Raw genomic sequence first — 17,528 nt, 5'->3', positions numbered from 1 at the left:
TCACAAAGCCAAAGGGAAACTTGATAGTATTAACTGTTTTAATGCATTTTTACATGATGGGCTGTATTTTAATAAAAACTCCTTGTCGAAAATCAGGTCCAAAATTAAGTAATATAATTTTTTTCAAATCTTTTTCATTTTTATCGGAGCGTTACTTTATATAGTTTAACATTTCGCTCTGCAAATGGAATGATTAGATAGTCGACGTAGCTGCTCCGGCATAGAATTCTAGCGGTGGGTGCAGAAACTACGTGTGATTTGCGTCCAGAGATGTAGTCGAAATCACATTTTTTTTTCGTAAGTATATCATGTTCGGCATTATTCTAAAGAAAGTTGCGTTAAATTGCGTGTCCAAATTTCGTGTTATAAGTGTATTTGCAACTTGAGAACACAGGTTAGATGTTACACATCTCTGGCGAATACTGAAATACTCGCTCACATTTTTTCCCAATGTTTTGGGCACATAAAATATTATTTTATCCGTTTAGGGTATGATATTGTCAAAATAAAATTTTTACAACTAAGACTCATGTAAAGGTTAATTAAACTTATATGCAGAACACGATTTCTAAACTAAATTCATGCTAGAACTGAAAAATAAATTGACATTTAAGGATAAAAACATTTAAAAATATCATAAATTAAAATAAATATCGATTCAATTTATATCACCGAAAAATAAAACGAAATATAACAAACATAATTTAGGAAACTATTCTCTTTTGGTTTGATTGAGAAGTTTGTCAAAACTCGTACCTGACAACTTTTACCACCAAATAAATATCAACCATTTTCGCTTAGGTACGGAAAATTTTATTTTTCTTAGTAATAACAATCCCAGTATTTTCTGTTGTGAATTGAGAATTTTTAAGTGCAATGTAGGTTCTTATGCTGTGCTACCAGCAAAAGTTCATAAAATAATTAATTTATTTCTTTGCCCTGAGATGTCGTGAAGGTGTACTGTATATTATTCTCGTTCCCAAGAAACCTGCTAAAGGTGTCTCAGATAAAAAGCAAGTTGGCCATAAAATGTGTAAAACATAGGTGGAGCATGTTTGCGACACAGTTATTCCTATCGAATACTAATCAACACCGGACCTAGTTTCTTTTGGCGTGGTTCCAAAACAGAAAAAGAAAAAGAAATAAAAAAACATTTGTGATCACTTATGGAATCCTGCCAGATAAACCGGTGATTATTACGCATAGAAAGTATATATATATATATATATTTTTAGAGAATATTACGCAGTCAATTTCACAATTTTGCTGACTATTTACGACTCCAACTTCAAGTTGAGAGGCTCATAAGGAGAATTTAGCTACTCGACATCACCTATTTCGTCCGGATCCCAGTACATGCAGGACTTGACTATAAATGGAAGTGACCCAAGACTCCTAGATGTTCATGCGCTTAGGAAATAAATTTTTTGTCGTGGTTTGGAAAACACATAAGTAATTTATATTCATGCAACTTCCAAGCAGTCGTTGGCGCAGTGGACAGATACCTGATTTGTAATGAGAGGGAAACGGGTTTGAGTCCCCGTGAGGAAACTTTCCCTTTGGCTTCTTTTCAATTTTTAAGACACTGACGTCACAAATGAACAGAAATAATGCATAATGTATTTTTTTACATTTTCACAAAAGTCATAGGGCATCAATATTTTAACAGGCGAATAATCATGGAATATTTAGGATAGCGAATAACTTTCCAAGAAAAAAAAATTGCAACTAAAAACAAAAATTAAAAAAAAATATAAGGACGCTTTTTGCCTTTTGTGACTTCAGGTACAGTAATAATAATATGACTCCATGTTGAGCGTATGGTAGTCGAACAGATTATAGGAGAAAAACACGCAGCTGAATTCGACATTTCTTAAGATGTACACGAGCAATTAAGTTATTCCTTACTGAAGCAGCTTCGTCATCGTAACCTTGGTTTTTGAATGACGTACCATTGTACAAACGGTGCTTCGCCCGCGCGTGCGTAAAACAACACTCATCTGTACACACATGGCAGGCAGTCGTGACTGGTGAAGGCGTGAAAGGCTTCATTCTCTTTGGGCGAAGAAAGAAGAAACGGGTGATTGTACGTACAAGACACAGGTGATGGGACTTAACGGGTTGAATAATTAATGTTTTACGACTCGACTGTGAATTTTGCTGCGTTGTACTTTATAATGCAAACAATTAAGTACGATTATTTTTAGCATGCAGGTTTGAAATTTACTGTGAGTGATTTTTTTCTTTGATTTTTTTCTTCAAGCATTCAAGAGGAAGAGAGAAAGAGAAAGGATACATACAGGTTGTCCATAATTGAATGACACAGTTAAATTATATATTATCTATTCTCGCTCTCTCTTTCTCTCTCTTTCTCTCTCTCTCTCTCTGTCTCTATATATATATGTCATAGAAAATTGGTATGTATGGCGATGAAATCCGACACCGTTTAACCGATCGCCATGAAAATTGGTATACATTTTCGCTATAGTAATTTTGCTATAACTCTCCACTAGATGGCGCTGCAGCGCATCAACTTCTGAACCGTTCAACCAATCGCCATGGATAAACAGAAAATCATATGTCGTAGACACAGTTTAAATGATATATTATCTATTCTCGCTCTCTCTTTCTCTCTCTCTCTCTCTCTCTCTATATATATATATATATATATATATCATAGGATATTAGTATGTATGGCGATAAAATCCGACACCGTTTAACCGATCGCCATGAAAATTGGTATACATTTTCGCGATAGTCATTTTGCTATAACTCTCCACTAGATGGCGCTGCAGCGCATCAACTTCTAAACCGTTCAACCAATCGCCATGGATAAAAAGAAAATCATATGTCGTATACACACAAGCAGCAATTGTGTGTCATTTATTTACGTCCACCACTCTATAATATACCACTATCCATTTTGCTTTAAATCGCAGACAATAGATCACCCTGTTTTCAGCTGAGGCAACGCTGGGTACTGCAGGTATTAACAGTATAATTTAGACTATTTACAATAAACCATACATCAAACTTAAGGTATACTAACCTAGTTTTACTTACGAATGTCCAATATGTGCACCTTTAGCTATACGGCACTCATCCAACCTAAAGTCCAATTTTTCCCACACTTTGGTTAACAGGTCCGGAGTAATGGAAGAAATAGCCTCTTGAAATCTGTGTCTCAACTCTGGCAAATGATTAGGTAGCGGCGGAACGTACACACGATATTTTATAAAGCCACAAAGGAAAAAAAGCGCCCTGGTTACGTCAGGTAAACGTGGAAGCCAGCGAATAATAGCTCTGTCGTCTCGAAGTGCCTGTACCATCGGCGGATGATTTTTCACAAAGGGAATCACAATTAAACTTTAAACGAAACTCACGTTGAACTGAAATTACAGATTCACTCATAGCAATTTGCAGAACACAAAACGCTTTACGCTCAGTAGTCGCCATTTTGCGTAGGTGGCGCTGCAAGCGAGAAAAAACAATAAAGTAGTACTCGCCCGCATTGTTTATCTAAAACGGTTTGAATTACTCTTTAATTGTGACCTTTAACCAACTCTCTACAATGCTTACAGTTGGTGCTGTTAATATTTATAACTGGCGAATTTTTTGGACAACTATATGAAACAGATTCATTTGCTTTACCATACAACACAGCATTTTCTGTTGAAATAATAGAAACTTAAGGAGAGATAGAAAGCGAAATACGCCATATTGGTTTCAATAGTTTTCATGCCATTGTAATATTTTATCGTTTGTTATTGGATATTTGTCTTCGTTAAAAACAGATATCACACATTAAGAGTTGTAAATTTTCGCATTTATGAATAAAATTCTAAACTCTAATGACTTCACAGAGTAAACTATTTGCAACAGTTTGGCAATGTTACGTTTCGGTATTCCATTACATTATATAGCCTAAAATTGTTTTTAACGAAGCCAAATTTTAAATATTAAAAAAATATTATGCCCAAAATATTTTTAAAATCAAGATGTCAAATTTGGGTTTCTTTTACTTCTCACGAAACCTCGATCGATATTTCTGAAAAAAACATTTTGCCCATATGAATGACAATTCAATGACTTGAAAAAAAAAAAAAGAAACTTCAGGAGAATATTTAATAATAACATTGCAAAATATTCATAGCGTTAATTGCAGGAATCCGACGAAGGCGAATAGGGTGTTACGAAATAGGGATCCGTGGCCAGCCGATATCGAGGCCCTACAAAGAACCAACCACAAACGGAGTACATTCTGGCAGGAATGGGAATTTTTTCAGGGAGGAGGGGGGTGTTTCAGTGGTAGGCCAGAGCGCTTACCACTCAACCACCGAGCCTTCTTTGAATAGCATTCAATGGGATAAGTCCCTTCGGTTCATTGGCTGTTGTTGGCCATAAGGAGATGGACCCTGTTCAGCCAGTACAACAGCCAATGACAGGAGAGATCTCTACTACAACGCGGTCCAGCCTTGAAAACCAAGATAACTTACTATTATAGACTTGCTTCAAAATATTTGTGAATCCACATCTAAAAGCCTCCAGTAAATAAAAATCGATTTTCTGAAATCTTGATCGTAATAATAACATTAATGTGTGGTTATGGTTTTATACTTACTAGTACGTCTCATTGCGCTATTGTAGAATTTAAAAATAGTGTAACATATATATATATATATATATATATATATATATATATAGGCTGATCATTCACATTAATAAATTTATAATTTAAAAACTAAAAAAAAAACTGCTTTTATCGTTGAATGAACTAAAAATTAAAAATACGTATATATTTAAATTTAATTTTTTTGTCCAACAGACAAATAATACACCATAACTCTTAGTCACTAAAAACGAGGGGTTCCTGATATAATTTGTCTTAAAATTTCTATCAGCAATAACAATATGATTTGTAATAGATTATCTATAATTAATTTTAGGATATAGGTAGTCATATCAAAAATTTTAGGATATAGTCATTATGAAAATGAATATATGATCTTAATAACGATAATGAATTAGTAATGGGGTGCTTCAGGGGCATACATTTGTAGGATTCGCAATTGGGGTCATACTGGAGGAATGGAAATATTTTATTACATGGTCCATTCATTCATACATACAGGTCAAGCTAATAAAAGCGTGGTAAAAACAAAAATTTTCATCGTTTGTGAAATTTGTGGTCAGAAGCTGATCATTTGAAAAATATTATTAATTATATTTAAATGCTTGGTCGTTAAGAAGAAATGTTGTTTAGAGAAAGCAATGTGACTCAATTTCCAAGCAACAATATTTGAAAGAATAATTTTCATGTTTATTTGAAAAAAAAAAAAAAACAGGGAGCTGTAATTCAATCTAATCTACCTTCTACATGACTAATTTAATAAATAGCGTGTATTTTTTGGATTCCATAAACTCTTTTAATGTCTTTTGGTGCACAATTGTAGCACGTAATACATGGTTTTACCTTTATTTTACGAAATTAATATAACATTTTTTCTTGTTCTTATTGATTGCAAGAATTTTCAATAAAATTTTTGTGTTCTGTTACAGCCGAGTACTTGAAACTATGCACGAGATATGATCCAAAGATTGACGAATGCCTTAAGAAGAGATTCCAAGATTTAGTTCCTCATCTTTTAACAGGTAGGTACTGCACATTTACGAAAGAAAATGTAACTGATGTTTAACTTGTGGGAAGGATTAGTAGGACCTACTTTCCAAGGGACAGACTTTTGAAATTGGGGGGGGGGGGGACGTCGGAATCTTAAGCGTCCTGAAGCAGTGACGCAACACATAGGCAGGGGAAATGAACGATTCTTGAGGAAATTCATCCATAATACGGAACACTGGATTTTCTCTGCCAGAAAATAAACTCGGATCGTCGTGGTGGAAGGTGAAAATTCTGACAACCAAATTATCTTGGCCCTATGAAATTAACAGATGAGCGATCCAAATATATAAAGTGGCAAACCAGTGTAAGTTACGTTGAAAACATTTTGTATTCTACTAAATGATTGTGCCAATCAGCGGGTATTTTAAATTTTTTTTAATCATTCTCTCCCTCCAGAAAATTTTTGAAATGAAACTTCTTAACTGAGGGGGCAACATTTTTCGAGCGTTACGAAAATTCCGATAGCATGAGGGGAACCGGTAGAGGAGTAGAGTGCGTCAGCGGCGACGCCACTCCAACTCATGCGCTAGCGGTCGAATGGGAAGATGGGGTAAAAAAGTAGGGGGGTTATGTACATAGTGGAGTATGCTATATGCTAGTTGTAACGGCCGGAAGGGGAGACGGCAGGGGAGAGATAGAAATGACGTAGCAGTAATGCTACGGAATTCCCGTAACGCTGCTTGTGTTTGTCTACTCCTCAGTTTTCGTAACAGCTGACGATTGACGCTGCCATATTTCTTTTATTTAATTTATAGAATCTACAATTTATTTATTCGTATGAAAAAGAGTTATTGATTTGTGCAACTGAGTTTATAACTATCGATCATTTTTCTGTAGATAGTTTGATAGAAAATGAAAATAATTTATCTCTTTCTATACGTAAAAAGCAAGAAGTTTTACTTCTGTCGTTCGAGGACTCCGTGCGCACAATTTGTTTAAAATTTAGGTAGTATATACATATATACGTTTCCTTGGTTAATTACTGACATGAGAAAGTCTGATTCAACATAATATTTTGGACATACGGCATTGCTGGTTCAAACGGGATGTCAAAAAAATTATGGAATGTTATTTACAGGGATATAGGATGCAGGATCTGTTAGCCTAGTCAATTTTTTTTACCACATGTCACACCCAGGTGACGTGATTACGTTCGTAGACAGGATTTCGTTTCGTGAGGAAAAGATGATAGTTTTCGAGCTTCTCTTTTCAGTTTACACGGTATTTTAAGTGCGACAAAAAAAGCAATGATTACTCCGATTTCTCGGGAAAACTCAGAAAAAGTGAAGGGATGGAGATTTACCCCACTCACGTCCGTGGACGAGGTGAAGGGTTTATCTGGTCCACTCAAGGGACTACGATCTTCCTCCCCTTTTCGAAAAAAAAATTAACAATTTTGGTTGTGATATTTCAATCATTTGAAAGAAACTTAAAAACGAAGTAGAGACCCTGTGTCATCTGTGAGAAGTCACAAGATCTACAACCTTAAGATTTATTATACAACGATTACCTTAATATACTCGCAACTTTTACTGTCTCACTAATCTCCTGAAATTATTGTTGTTTTTTTTTTTGATGTGTAACATTATCTCTCGGTATTCGACATTTTCCAGGAGTAATTGTTAGAATGAAACGGAAATGTGTTGTAACTACGGTGGTGCGAACCGAAGTTCACAAAGCCAATGTTTAAATAGAATTCCTTGACGAAAATCAGGTCCATGCCGATTTTTTTTTTTTTTTTTGCGTTTTAATCGGAGCCGTTTAGTTATAATAATGTTCGCAGGGTTTCACGGCCGTTGTCTGAAGTAGCTTGGCTTCTGGGTTGCAGCCGCGTCCGACGTTTCGGTCGAAATTGCAGTCGCCATCATCCCCGGAAACTGTTACCTACTGGCAACTGCCAGGTGATGGCGACTGCGATGTCGACCGAAACGTCGGTGGATTATTCGCCGAGGTAACGGCTGCAACCCAGAAGCCAAGCTACTTCCGTCGTTTCACTGCATAGTTTGAAAATTTCGGTCTGCAAGCGAGCACAACGATTCGACGGTCGACGTGGCTGCTCCGGCGGGTGGGCGGGGAGACCACGCGTGTGTGATTGGCGGCGAGAGATGCGGTTGAAAGCACGATGCGCTGGGAGCCGGGCGGCGCCTCACCAAAACAACAGCTTCGCAGCTTAATTAGAAAGTCATTTACAAAAGTCAAAACTGAAATCACATAGGTAAAAAAACAGGAGGTTAGGGGTCGGCAGGATGCCACCTGGTACTCCCGAAGGGTCGCGGAGTTCGATGCCAAGTTGCGGCATTCGGGCCCCGCGGCCCTCACTGGCGATGATGTTATCCCTTTATCAGTCAGACGAGAGTCTGCTGGGGGGGGGGGGGGGGGGTGCTTCATTAAGCACTGATACTGAGCCGGGCGGCGCCTGACCAAATGCTCTGCGCCCAACAGGGGAGCCCGAGACGGGGCTACCGTCCCTGCGCGATGTCCGGCTGAGCGACACGGACTTCAGGCGGGAGATCGCCGCCGACGTGGAGGCCGGGCTGTCGCTGGGGCTCAGCTTCCTGCACGACCTGGAGTACGTCCAGGTGAAGAGCGTCAAGTAAGTCGAGGAGGCATCGGTCCACGAAATAATTTTTTTTTTCTCTTTTTGTGAACGGAACATAAATATTCACGTACAACTACAGACATTTCGTAAATTTGTACAAAAACTGTACACAAAACAGTGTTCTCCGTGATACTGGTTTTCGATTCCTACCCGGGCAGTTTATGCTTTTCGTTGTTCCAGTAGCCCTGAATATAGCTTATTATGCTTTAATTATGCTTGAATGAAACACCAGTGCACCAAGTTTTGTAAGAAACTCTCAATTAATTATATATAAAAAATAAGTAAATAATATATGCAAAAATAACCATAGCTATGTGTTGTACAAAGATACGATGTCTTTCTTGTAGTATTACAAACCATTCCTTGGGAATTTGTTTCCAAAATAATCTTTTGTAAAAGTACAGAATTTTTTTTTCTGTGTGGGAGTGTTGCGTCTGTTCTACAATTGAAGTCGTCCTGGGTGTCTGCTGCCTAGCAAAACTGTATAAAGGATAAATGCTTGAAGTTTGTTCGATTTCTTGAAAAGAAAGATCGTAAAAAAATACGAGGGAATGTTTTCAAGTCACAAATTGATATCTTGAAGTAGTAGCGGCGATTAATTTACAATAGATGGCAGCATCATCTATCTCCATGATATTAACTTTATATTGACGAAGTAGCATTTGCACGCATGAGTCAGTCAGTTTCAGAATGGCGATCATGCTTGATGATTGCACGATAGAGAAGCAACGTTCTGCAATGTGGCTGAGACGGAAACTCAAAGAATTTTATGCGGGCTGTATTGTGGCACTTATAGATTGGATGAGTGCATTAATATTGGTGGAGATTATGTTCCAAAATAAAAAATATTTTTTCGACTTAATGACTTTCCTTCGTACTATTGTGATGCGAGCATTGCTAAACAAATGTGTTAAATGGTGTTGCTTGGCTTCTGGGTTTTAGCTGCGTCGAAGATAAATAAATATACACAGGCAGGAAAATGCCTGTAGGGTTCAGCTAGTAGATGATAAAATAATACACTGAATTAGAAGCCAGTAAAGACATAAAAAATAATGGTTTGGAAAACTGTGATGTATTGCAGGTTAAATATGGACCAAATTATTTGTTTATAACCGTTACGTTATTTAATCCACATTGTGTTTGTGTAAAGTTTGTCATAATTGTAAGTGCCCATGCCCGTGTAGCAGTACAGATGTTTGTGCTGATGGTAAATCAGCTTAGGTCAACCCATAGACAATTCTTGGTTAAAAATTATCCATATCTTCGACTTATTAATAAAGAGGAGATCAAAGATCACCCTTACATATTCGCTTTCGTGAAACATCGGGGGGACGTACCAATCATACCTTGTTAACTGTGTGTCAAATAAATTTTTGTGATAGCTTAATTATCTTGGAATATTATTCATAAACGTTTATGGTCACAAAAACTTTAATCACTAAATGACTAATGGAACTTTGTAATTTTTAGTCTAAGCCTATAATATTGCTTATAATGTTTTAGGTCTGACATCACAGACAGCAAGGTGAAGATGAATGTAGACTTGGTTTTCCCTAAGCTTCACCTAGAAGGCTACTTCCGTACCAATTTAGGTCTAAATAAGATGACCTTCATCAACGAAGGAACTTTTAACCTTTCTCTAGGTAAGTGAAATGTATTGGAGAGAATGTATATGTTATAACCCAATATACTTTACAAAATCTCTAGTATAAAGGCAATAACTGATATAAGGAAATACTCTTTATGTGATGATTTTAAAATTAACCTGTGTTTAGAATATGTAGTGATTAAAGTTCAGAGTATTTGTTTACTTTTTTTGTTAAAAAAATAAATAAATGAGAAATTACTGGCCTTAGTAACAAACAAAATATAAAATTAGTTTTTACATGAGTAGGTACTTCATTTTATATATATATTTAAAGAAATTGCTTGAAAATATTTTTATCTTATTTCATAATGAATACTGTTGCCAATCGATCTTTCGAGACAAGCTGATATAAACAATGACGCATGCTTTTGTTCACAAATTATACTTCAACAGGTACACGCATTTGTAAAATTAAGTGTTAAATTGTCATTTGATACAGTACATATATTAGTGTGTCTAATTAGGAAATAACATAATTGTTTTGGAACTAGTCCGTAGCAAGTGCTGTGATATAACACCAACAATGACCAGCTGCTCTGTTAGATTTTACCGTTAAAAAACCCCAATTTACGACGAAGAATTCGTCTCAAATAAGCGAAGGATCCTTTGCAGTTTCAGATAACTGTATCTTCGCATAAACTACGCCAGATACCTACATACTAGTTTTAAGTCACGTAATAGACTTAAAAAGTATTTTCTGTAAATTAAAAAAAAAATATCTCGAAAATTTTTTTGTTAAAAAAAACTCCAGGTTGGTTCTCGGAAAGTCATGTGTAAAAAAGAAAAGTAAACACATTACCTGGAAATTTACAAAGATATTATAAAATGTTGAGGCTTCGCTCCCGAATCGCCGCCAGTGTCAGACAGATAAATCAAATAAATAACATTTTTTGTTCTGTGTCTCACCACGGATACATTGATGCGCGCGGCTGCTATCTGGGTCTAGAACTTACAGTCTCAATCTATATAAATAAATGTTCGTTAGTTCAAAATCTTAAATCTCCTAAAGTTCTTCACTGATTGCTTTGAAATTTTGATACAAGGTTGCATTCGAATACGCGCGTGTTTATATACCTGTGAAATATGTATATAGGTATATGCTAAAATAGATTTTTAATATTTTCATTACTATAGTGTGACATAAAGAAAGATTTGTAGATATAGGTGTATAGAGGAGAGAGATAGCTATACATGGAGGGAGATATAAATATTTAGAGATAGAGAGATCTAAAGAGAGATATATATTTAGATAGAGAGCTATAGAGATATACACAGAGAGAAAAGAAATAGAAAATTAGAGAAAGAGAGATGGAAGGATGCTTTGTATACATGTAAAAACTTCAAACAAATTACAAAAATCTGATTGAGGCATTACTATATTTTACTCAATGTGAAAATTTACTTGTGGACATTTCTAATCACACATTTTATCAGTCCCTATTTCGAAGGAAAAATTCCCGCTGTAAGCCACAAAAATGTACTTAGTTGATTTGAAATGTCCTCAAAGCGGCTAAGCATTCCCCAAAAAAATCAATAAAGCAACCATATGGGACTGGACTAGACCTAGACCTCAGTTGACATATGATACCTCGAGTGTACTATGACACAAAGATTGCATTTTTACGTAAAAACAAAAAAAAATTAAAAAAATTAATAAAATTTTCGATAAAAATCTCTTACGTCATCAAGTCCGGGGTCTTCAGTTCGATCCTGGCAAGAGCAATTTAATAACATTTTTCGGAGTCCTTGTGTCGATTCCCGGGAAATGTACCTACTTGTAAAAGTAACCACAGCAGATTTCTACAAACAATCCCATTTAACCCGTCAGGTCACTACCGAGGAACATGTTAAGGCCGCCGTTGTGAAAGGAGAACTGGAGAGCGAACCGCGGGGGCGCTCGGCGCTTGTTGCAGTCGACGTGGCGACCACGCTGGCCGTGTCGGCCAAGACGTACGAGAAGAACGGCCTCAAGTACCTGCAGGTGCAGCACGTGCGCACGCGGCCCGACATCGGCGGCGCGCAGCTGTCCGCCAGGAACCAGGGAGACGGCTACAGCACCGTGGGTGAGTCGCCCGAGCTTCCGGCATCGTGTTGCCTCTGAGCTGGCGCGCGGGGCGACCATGGCATTTCAGCGACGACCACAACGATATGCAAGAATATCTCTACCCGATCTTTCATATATATATATATTCTAGCTGTACCCTGCCACGCTTCGCTGTGGCTTCTTAGCTGAATGTAAAAGAACATAATCCGTTTAGTAAACTCCGTTGAAATCCATGAAAACAAAAGAATCAAGAGAAAACGATTGTCTTTTGTTTTTATTAGCGGGATAAATGTTCATAAAAGTAAAACAGCAATAAAAAAAATGAAGGAACGTTAGAATTCAAAAAATAAATAGCCATAAACCATCTAGGAAAAATTTCGCATCGAATGGTGGTAGTTTCATGTCGATACGATCAGTGGTTTAGGCGTGATTGAGCCTCAAACGAAGACCATTTTCATTATATATATATATAAATAAATAAATAAATATATATATATGAAACAAGCGTTTACATACATTTTCACTCCCCTAAAATTACAGTTTGAAAACGAAGAAAAAGGAAATAGGACTACCCATCCGCCTACAGTGCATTCTTAAATGCTTTTCGTGTAAACATTCCCCACTCGGATATCTTGAGCGATTTTAAAATAGCGTGTGTTTTCTTCTGAAGCTCTGCACACATTGTGTGTGTGTGTGTGTGTGTGTGTGTGTGTGTGTGTTTCCTGGTAGGCGGGGGTCTTCGCCGAGTTATAAGTTTTTGTGATGCGCGCGTGAAATTTATTTTCTTGGTGTCTTATTACAAGAAATTTGAAGAATTTAATATGTACCTTTAGAAATAATTTATTTTCATTGAAAATATGTCTTTGAAATATAATTACTCTGTAAAAAAAATAAAGACACGTTTGTGTAAAATAAAAATAAAAATTTAGCTGTGCCCGACCGAATTCGTGCGTGTGGGAACTCATTTTGAACTTGCTTCGCTCTGTTATATGCAGTTATAGTAGCTAGTAGCCTCACGGGTGGGAATGTGAAGCCTCTTGGCAATTTAGAAAGAGATAATAAGTGTAATGCCAGTTTTCTTAGGTGCTTCAAATCTTGTGATTAATTTTTAATAAGAATATTTTAGTTTACCAGGGTAGTTTCACTAATACAAAGTTTCATTTGGGACACCAATACGTTTGGTATGTCCTCTAATGTTCACGAAAGTGACTAGGTATGTACGGGTTTATGCTGCTACACTTGGGTCCGCCATCTTTGTGACACGTAAATTTCTGCTCATCGACATCCGCTACATTTTCACAAAAAAAAAGGGGGGGGGGGGTTTGTCTGTAAAGTCGGTTTACGGGCGATAATTTTACGTGATAACGTCATAGGAAAACATTGATGAAAAATTGCGTACTTTTTTTCATTTTAAAATATTATTTACAGTTTTTGCAAATTTAATTCAAATAACACAAGGCAAACGCTTAGGCCGATCGTGCCTCTCTATCGCTTGTTCCTCGCTCTCGCTTGCACGCTCGGCTCAGGCGGAACGTGACAATGAGTCATGATTTTTCGTGCGTGCAGCCGGCGTTCATCGATTCATAAGACGTTATCACGTCAAAAAATCTCTTACCAAATGCCGTCTACCAAGAGCTACGCTTGAACTGTTTTGAATAGCAGGTTTGTGACCCCGTCCTGTGACTTGGTTTGTGGTGTTGCAGTGAAAGTCGGAGCGGCGATCATCAACAAGTACTGGGACGCGCTCTACAGCGAGTACGTGCCGTACCTGGAGGAGAAGTGGGACGTGACCTTGACCGACGTGGTCAACAAAGTCCTGTCCCGAGTACCTTACGACCACCTCTTCCCCAGAGCGTAGGCGCCGGCCCGGACAACTTGGGAGGCGTACGCGAGGCACACCAGGTCGAGAAGAAGACGAATCAGGGTGATAAAGGATCAAGAATAATAGTTCAGTTGATTGATTATCGTACTAAAACCTTTGGGTGTGATGTTGGCTTGTGGGTTGTTGGTCAGAACTTTTAACTTAAATGTGAGTTAACTTGGAAATGTAGGGAGTTAACTCCATTTTATCATTATATTAATTAACTGGAGTTCCTTTGGAAATTCACAGACAAACTCTAAGGAATTAAACGATTTTTTTCAAAAGTGTGTTAAGTATTAATATGTAATTTTGGTTGCTGTAGAAAATAAATCTATATCCACAACCTTTATCCACATCCTTTCAAAGTATTTGAAAATGTCAATCCGGGCATTTTAAAACAAGTTATTACTTCACAAGTTTCAATGATAATAATCCCGCTTATATTTCTATCATGGTTCAGTTTTATTTACCTTTGATTGAATTCTGGACACTTAAAAAATTGCCACCGCATCGAATTGGCCCACAGAAACATTTGTACGCCGTACGCAGGAAGTGCATGTGTTGAAAAATGATTCACGGTCTCTCAAGCGATACATTTCTGCATAGAGTCCACAAGTTTTAAATTGATTTATAATACAACTAGCTAAACCCGGCCACGCTTTGCTGTGGCACAGTTTAATATTAATTCATTGTTTAATTTAATATTTTACTGTGCATGGCTGTGGAATGTAATAGAAGAAATAAAAATGTGTTTAGCTTAAATATTTTTATTGTAAAGCTAATGGAAGGACTACATTCCTTGTTTTCCCATTTTTTGCATAAACATATAGATCAGATGGTTTACCGACTCTGGAGCACCCGACATATAACTGTCCATGAGAGAAGCATTCATTTTCTAAATTCAAACCGCACACTTGCAAAGATTGTCCTTGTGCTTTATTGATGGTCATAGCGAACGCAAGGCGTATTGGAAATTGAAGTCGTTTGAACTCGAACGCCATATCTGTCGGAATAAGTGGCATTCGTGGAAGTAATACGTCTTCACCTTTATGAAGTCCAATCAAAATTGTTGCTTCAATAAGATTATCCATTAATTTTTTAACTACTAATCGTGTACCATTACATAATTTAGGCTGACAGATATTTCGAAGCAATATAATTGGCACACCAATTTTCAAATTCAAAATATGTGGTGGTAATCCTGGAACATCGAGTGAATTGAGAAATTCCGTTGGAAAGTTCACTGCTTCATTTTGGTGCACTACTGAATCAATAGATTTGTATGTCATTGTTTCACCTTCGATTCTGTTTATAATACTATTGTTCATATCGTGTACGTCAACATTTTTAGCCGCTAGAATGGCTCTTTCGCTCAACCATGCATGATTTTTGAATTTTGTTTCGATGTTTTGGAATACCTTGTCTACTAATTCCTCTTTTGAATCTACGATGTTGCATAAATCAGATGATAAGCTGATTTTTCCTGTTTCTGGATTTGTAGGTACAGTGCCGTTACCAACTTCAATTAATTGTCTTGAAAATATGAATGCTGTTGGATCGTTCTGAAGTTTAACTCGCATATTCGTGGTTAAATGCATTTTTTTTACTGTGCTCCAAAAATTTGAATATTTTTTAATTTAAACGTATTTTTATCAATAGAGTCGAAAGAATATACTTTCAAATTAAATAAAGTTTTTTATTCTTTCTTGAAATATATATATATATATATATATATATATATATATATATATATATACACATATTTGTGTAAATTATAGTCGTCAAGGCACAATGGTCGAGTAGCCTGATGTGCTTGAACTTCGACAATATGGTACAGCATCGTCGAGCGTGGTCACAACTAAGTTGGGTGACCATGATATTTAGTTATAGAAACTTTTTTTTCCGACTTTTCCGGTGGATTTTCCCAAACTTTTATTTCATATAAACACTCTTCTGTTAAGATGCAATGTTCTGTAAAAATTTCAATCCAAACCATCGTATACTTTCCGAGTTTTGCGGCCAAATACATACGGAAGCTAAATTTATATATATATATATATAGATATGGTTCTCAGTGAGGAAATAAATGCACCGAGATAAAGGTGGTTTTCTGGGAACAAAATATTCATATAAATTGGCTGAATAAATATAAAGATTAAATTAAACAAATATTCGAACACAGTAATAATTTTGTTGACACAAAAAATGTCGCCATTAATTTTGTGATACACATTGAAATTGGTTAGGCTAATAAACGTATATATATATATATATATATATATATATATATATATATACATATATATTTTAGAAAATGATGTTTTGCATCATACACAACACTTCTTTATATTATAATCTGTACCGTACAACCAGTTCTCTCAGAGTATAACTGATTGCATAGCAATATTCACCTAAATTATATTACATCATCTGCAGAAGCTACCTTCCGTATCTCATGCCCCGCGCTAATTTCATTTCTTCCATAATTAGCGCCTCCTGTATTCACTGTTGTACGCTTTGCATGTTATAGCATCCGTCAAACGTTCTCCGTGGATGTAGCCACTGAGGAATCAAGCTCAAATGCGAATATCGTAAGATCAACCCCAACTCCGGGCATATCACAAATTTGTGAATATTGAGTATGTACAAAAGTGTTTAGGAGCCTGCTTTTATGTTGGATATTCTATAGTAGAAATTATTTCTATTTTCTTTTATTTTACAGCGTAGCAGTCTTCTTCATGAATGCCCTCATAAGTTCAGTATTAATGCGTGGTTTTTATCGAAGTATGTACAAGGGTCTCCTCGTTTTTCTTCGAAAAATTCTTCAATTTCGAAACTAGAAAACTCATGAGTAAATTTTTCAAAAATATGCTCGCTTAAATGGAACTAGGCCCTGCCATCTTGGTTTTTTTAAACATATTTATGCTATAATTCTATTTATAATTTATAATTCTATTCATCCCAATGTTTTGGCATGCCAAGGCATAAATAAATAATATCTTCCAGACCTTCTATACCTTGTTTCAACCACATATCTACTAACAGGCTCTAGTTTGTAAGCGCTGGGAGGTTATATCTTATTATTTCACGCGGGCGACAACAACTATCGTGATAATCACACCAGTTCAAAAATTTTGACTTCAACATCTAGCCAAAGCTAAGTCTAATGCCATGTTGAATTAAAAAAAATTAGGACGTAAACTTTATTGCAAGCTGTATCAAAATATTTGAAATCGCAAGATGGAGAGGTCTAATCTCCCTTAACTACTACGCTCAAAGTCTTCAATGATACTCTTGCGTAGTAACTTAACATCTTTACGTAATGAATTGCATTTTCATAACCCATTACTTACGCGTATTTGTTCCAACCATGTTTGGTTGCACTTTTTATAGCTAAAAACTACTTTATATAATCTCTTCAAAAATAATAACTTTATATAACGTAGGTATGTATCAATATTAAAATACACCATACATTTTGTAACCATGTGACCAATGCCACTGATCACACAAATAAAACAACTGTTCAGGTTAATTTTTTAAAGTTAAGTTTTATAATAATTTATTTTATGTATTTGCCACAATTTAATGGTGTTATTGTTCACTGAGACTATCAGGTTGGCAACATGATCGTCGTACTAACGAGAAGATTATATAGACTCGGAGATTTTAATGTATCTTTTTTAGTACAGTTTA

At 36.2% G+C, this 17,528-nt stretch overlaps 1 protein-coding gene across 4 annotated transcripts in view; it reads left to right on the top strand.

The window, feature by feature from the left end:
* The window catches only part of LOC134542763 (circadian clock-controlled protein daywake-like), a 113,409-nt gene extending 99,293 nt beyond the window's left edge, over window positions 1-14,116 (top strand). For all 4 annotated transcript variants that reach the window (XM_063387266.1, XM_063387269.1, XM_063387268.1 and 1 more), the window contains 5 exons: window positions 5,560-5,652; window positions 8,123-8,273; window positions 9,783-9,922; window positions 11,841-11,990; window positions 13,675-14,116. In XM_063387266.1, coding sequence (XP_063243336.1) covers window positions 5,560-5,652; window positions 8,123-8,273; window positions 9,783-9,922; window positions 11,841-11,990; window positions 13,675-13,829 — 689 coding nt within the window. In that variant the 3' untranslated portion in view covers window positions 13,830-14,116. The remainder of the gene's footprint in view (window positions 1-5,559; window positions 5,653-8,122; window positions 8,274-9,782; window positions 9,923-11,840; window positions 11,991-13,674) is intronic.
* Window positions 14,117-17,528: the final 3,412 nt, after the last annotated feature.

The sequence above is a fragment of the Bacillus rossius genome, assembly GCF_032445375.1.
Source record: "Bacillus rossius redtenbacheri isolate Brsri chromosome 9 unlocalized genomic scaffold, Brsri_v3 Brsri_v3_scf9_2, whole genome shotgun sequence".
Taxonomy (NCBI): domain Eukaryota; kingdom Metazoa; phylum Arthropoda; class Insecta; order Phasmatodea; family Bacillidae; genus Bacillus; species Bacillus rossius.
This window is presented reverse-complemented; position numbering and strand designations above follow the sequence as displayed.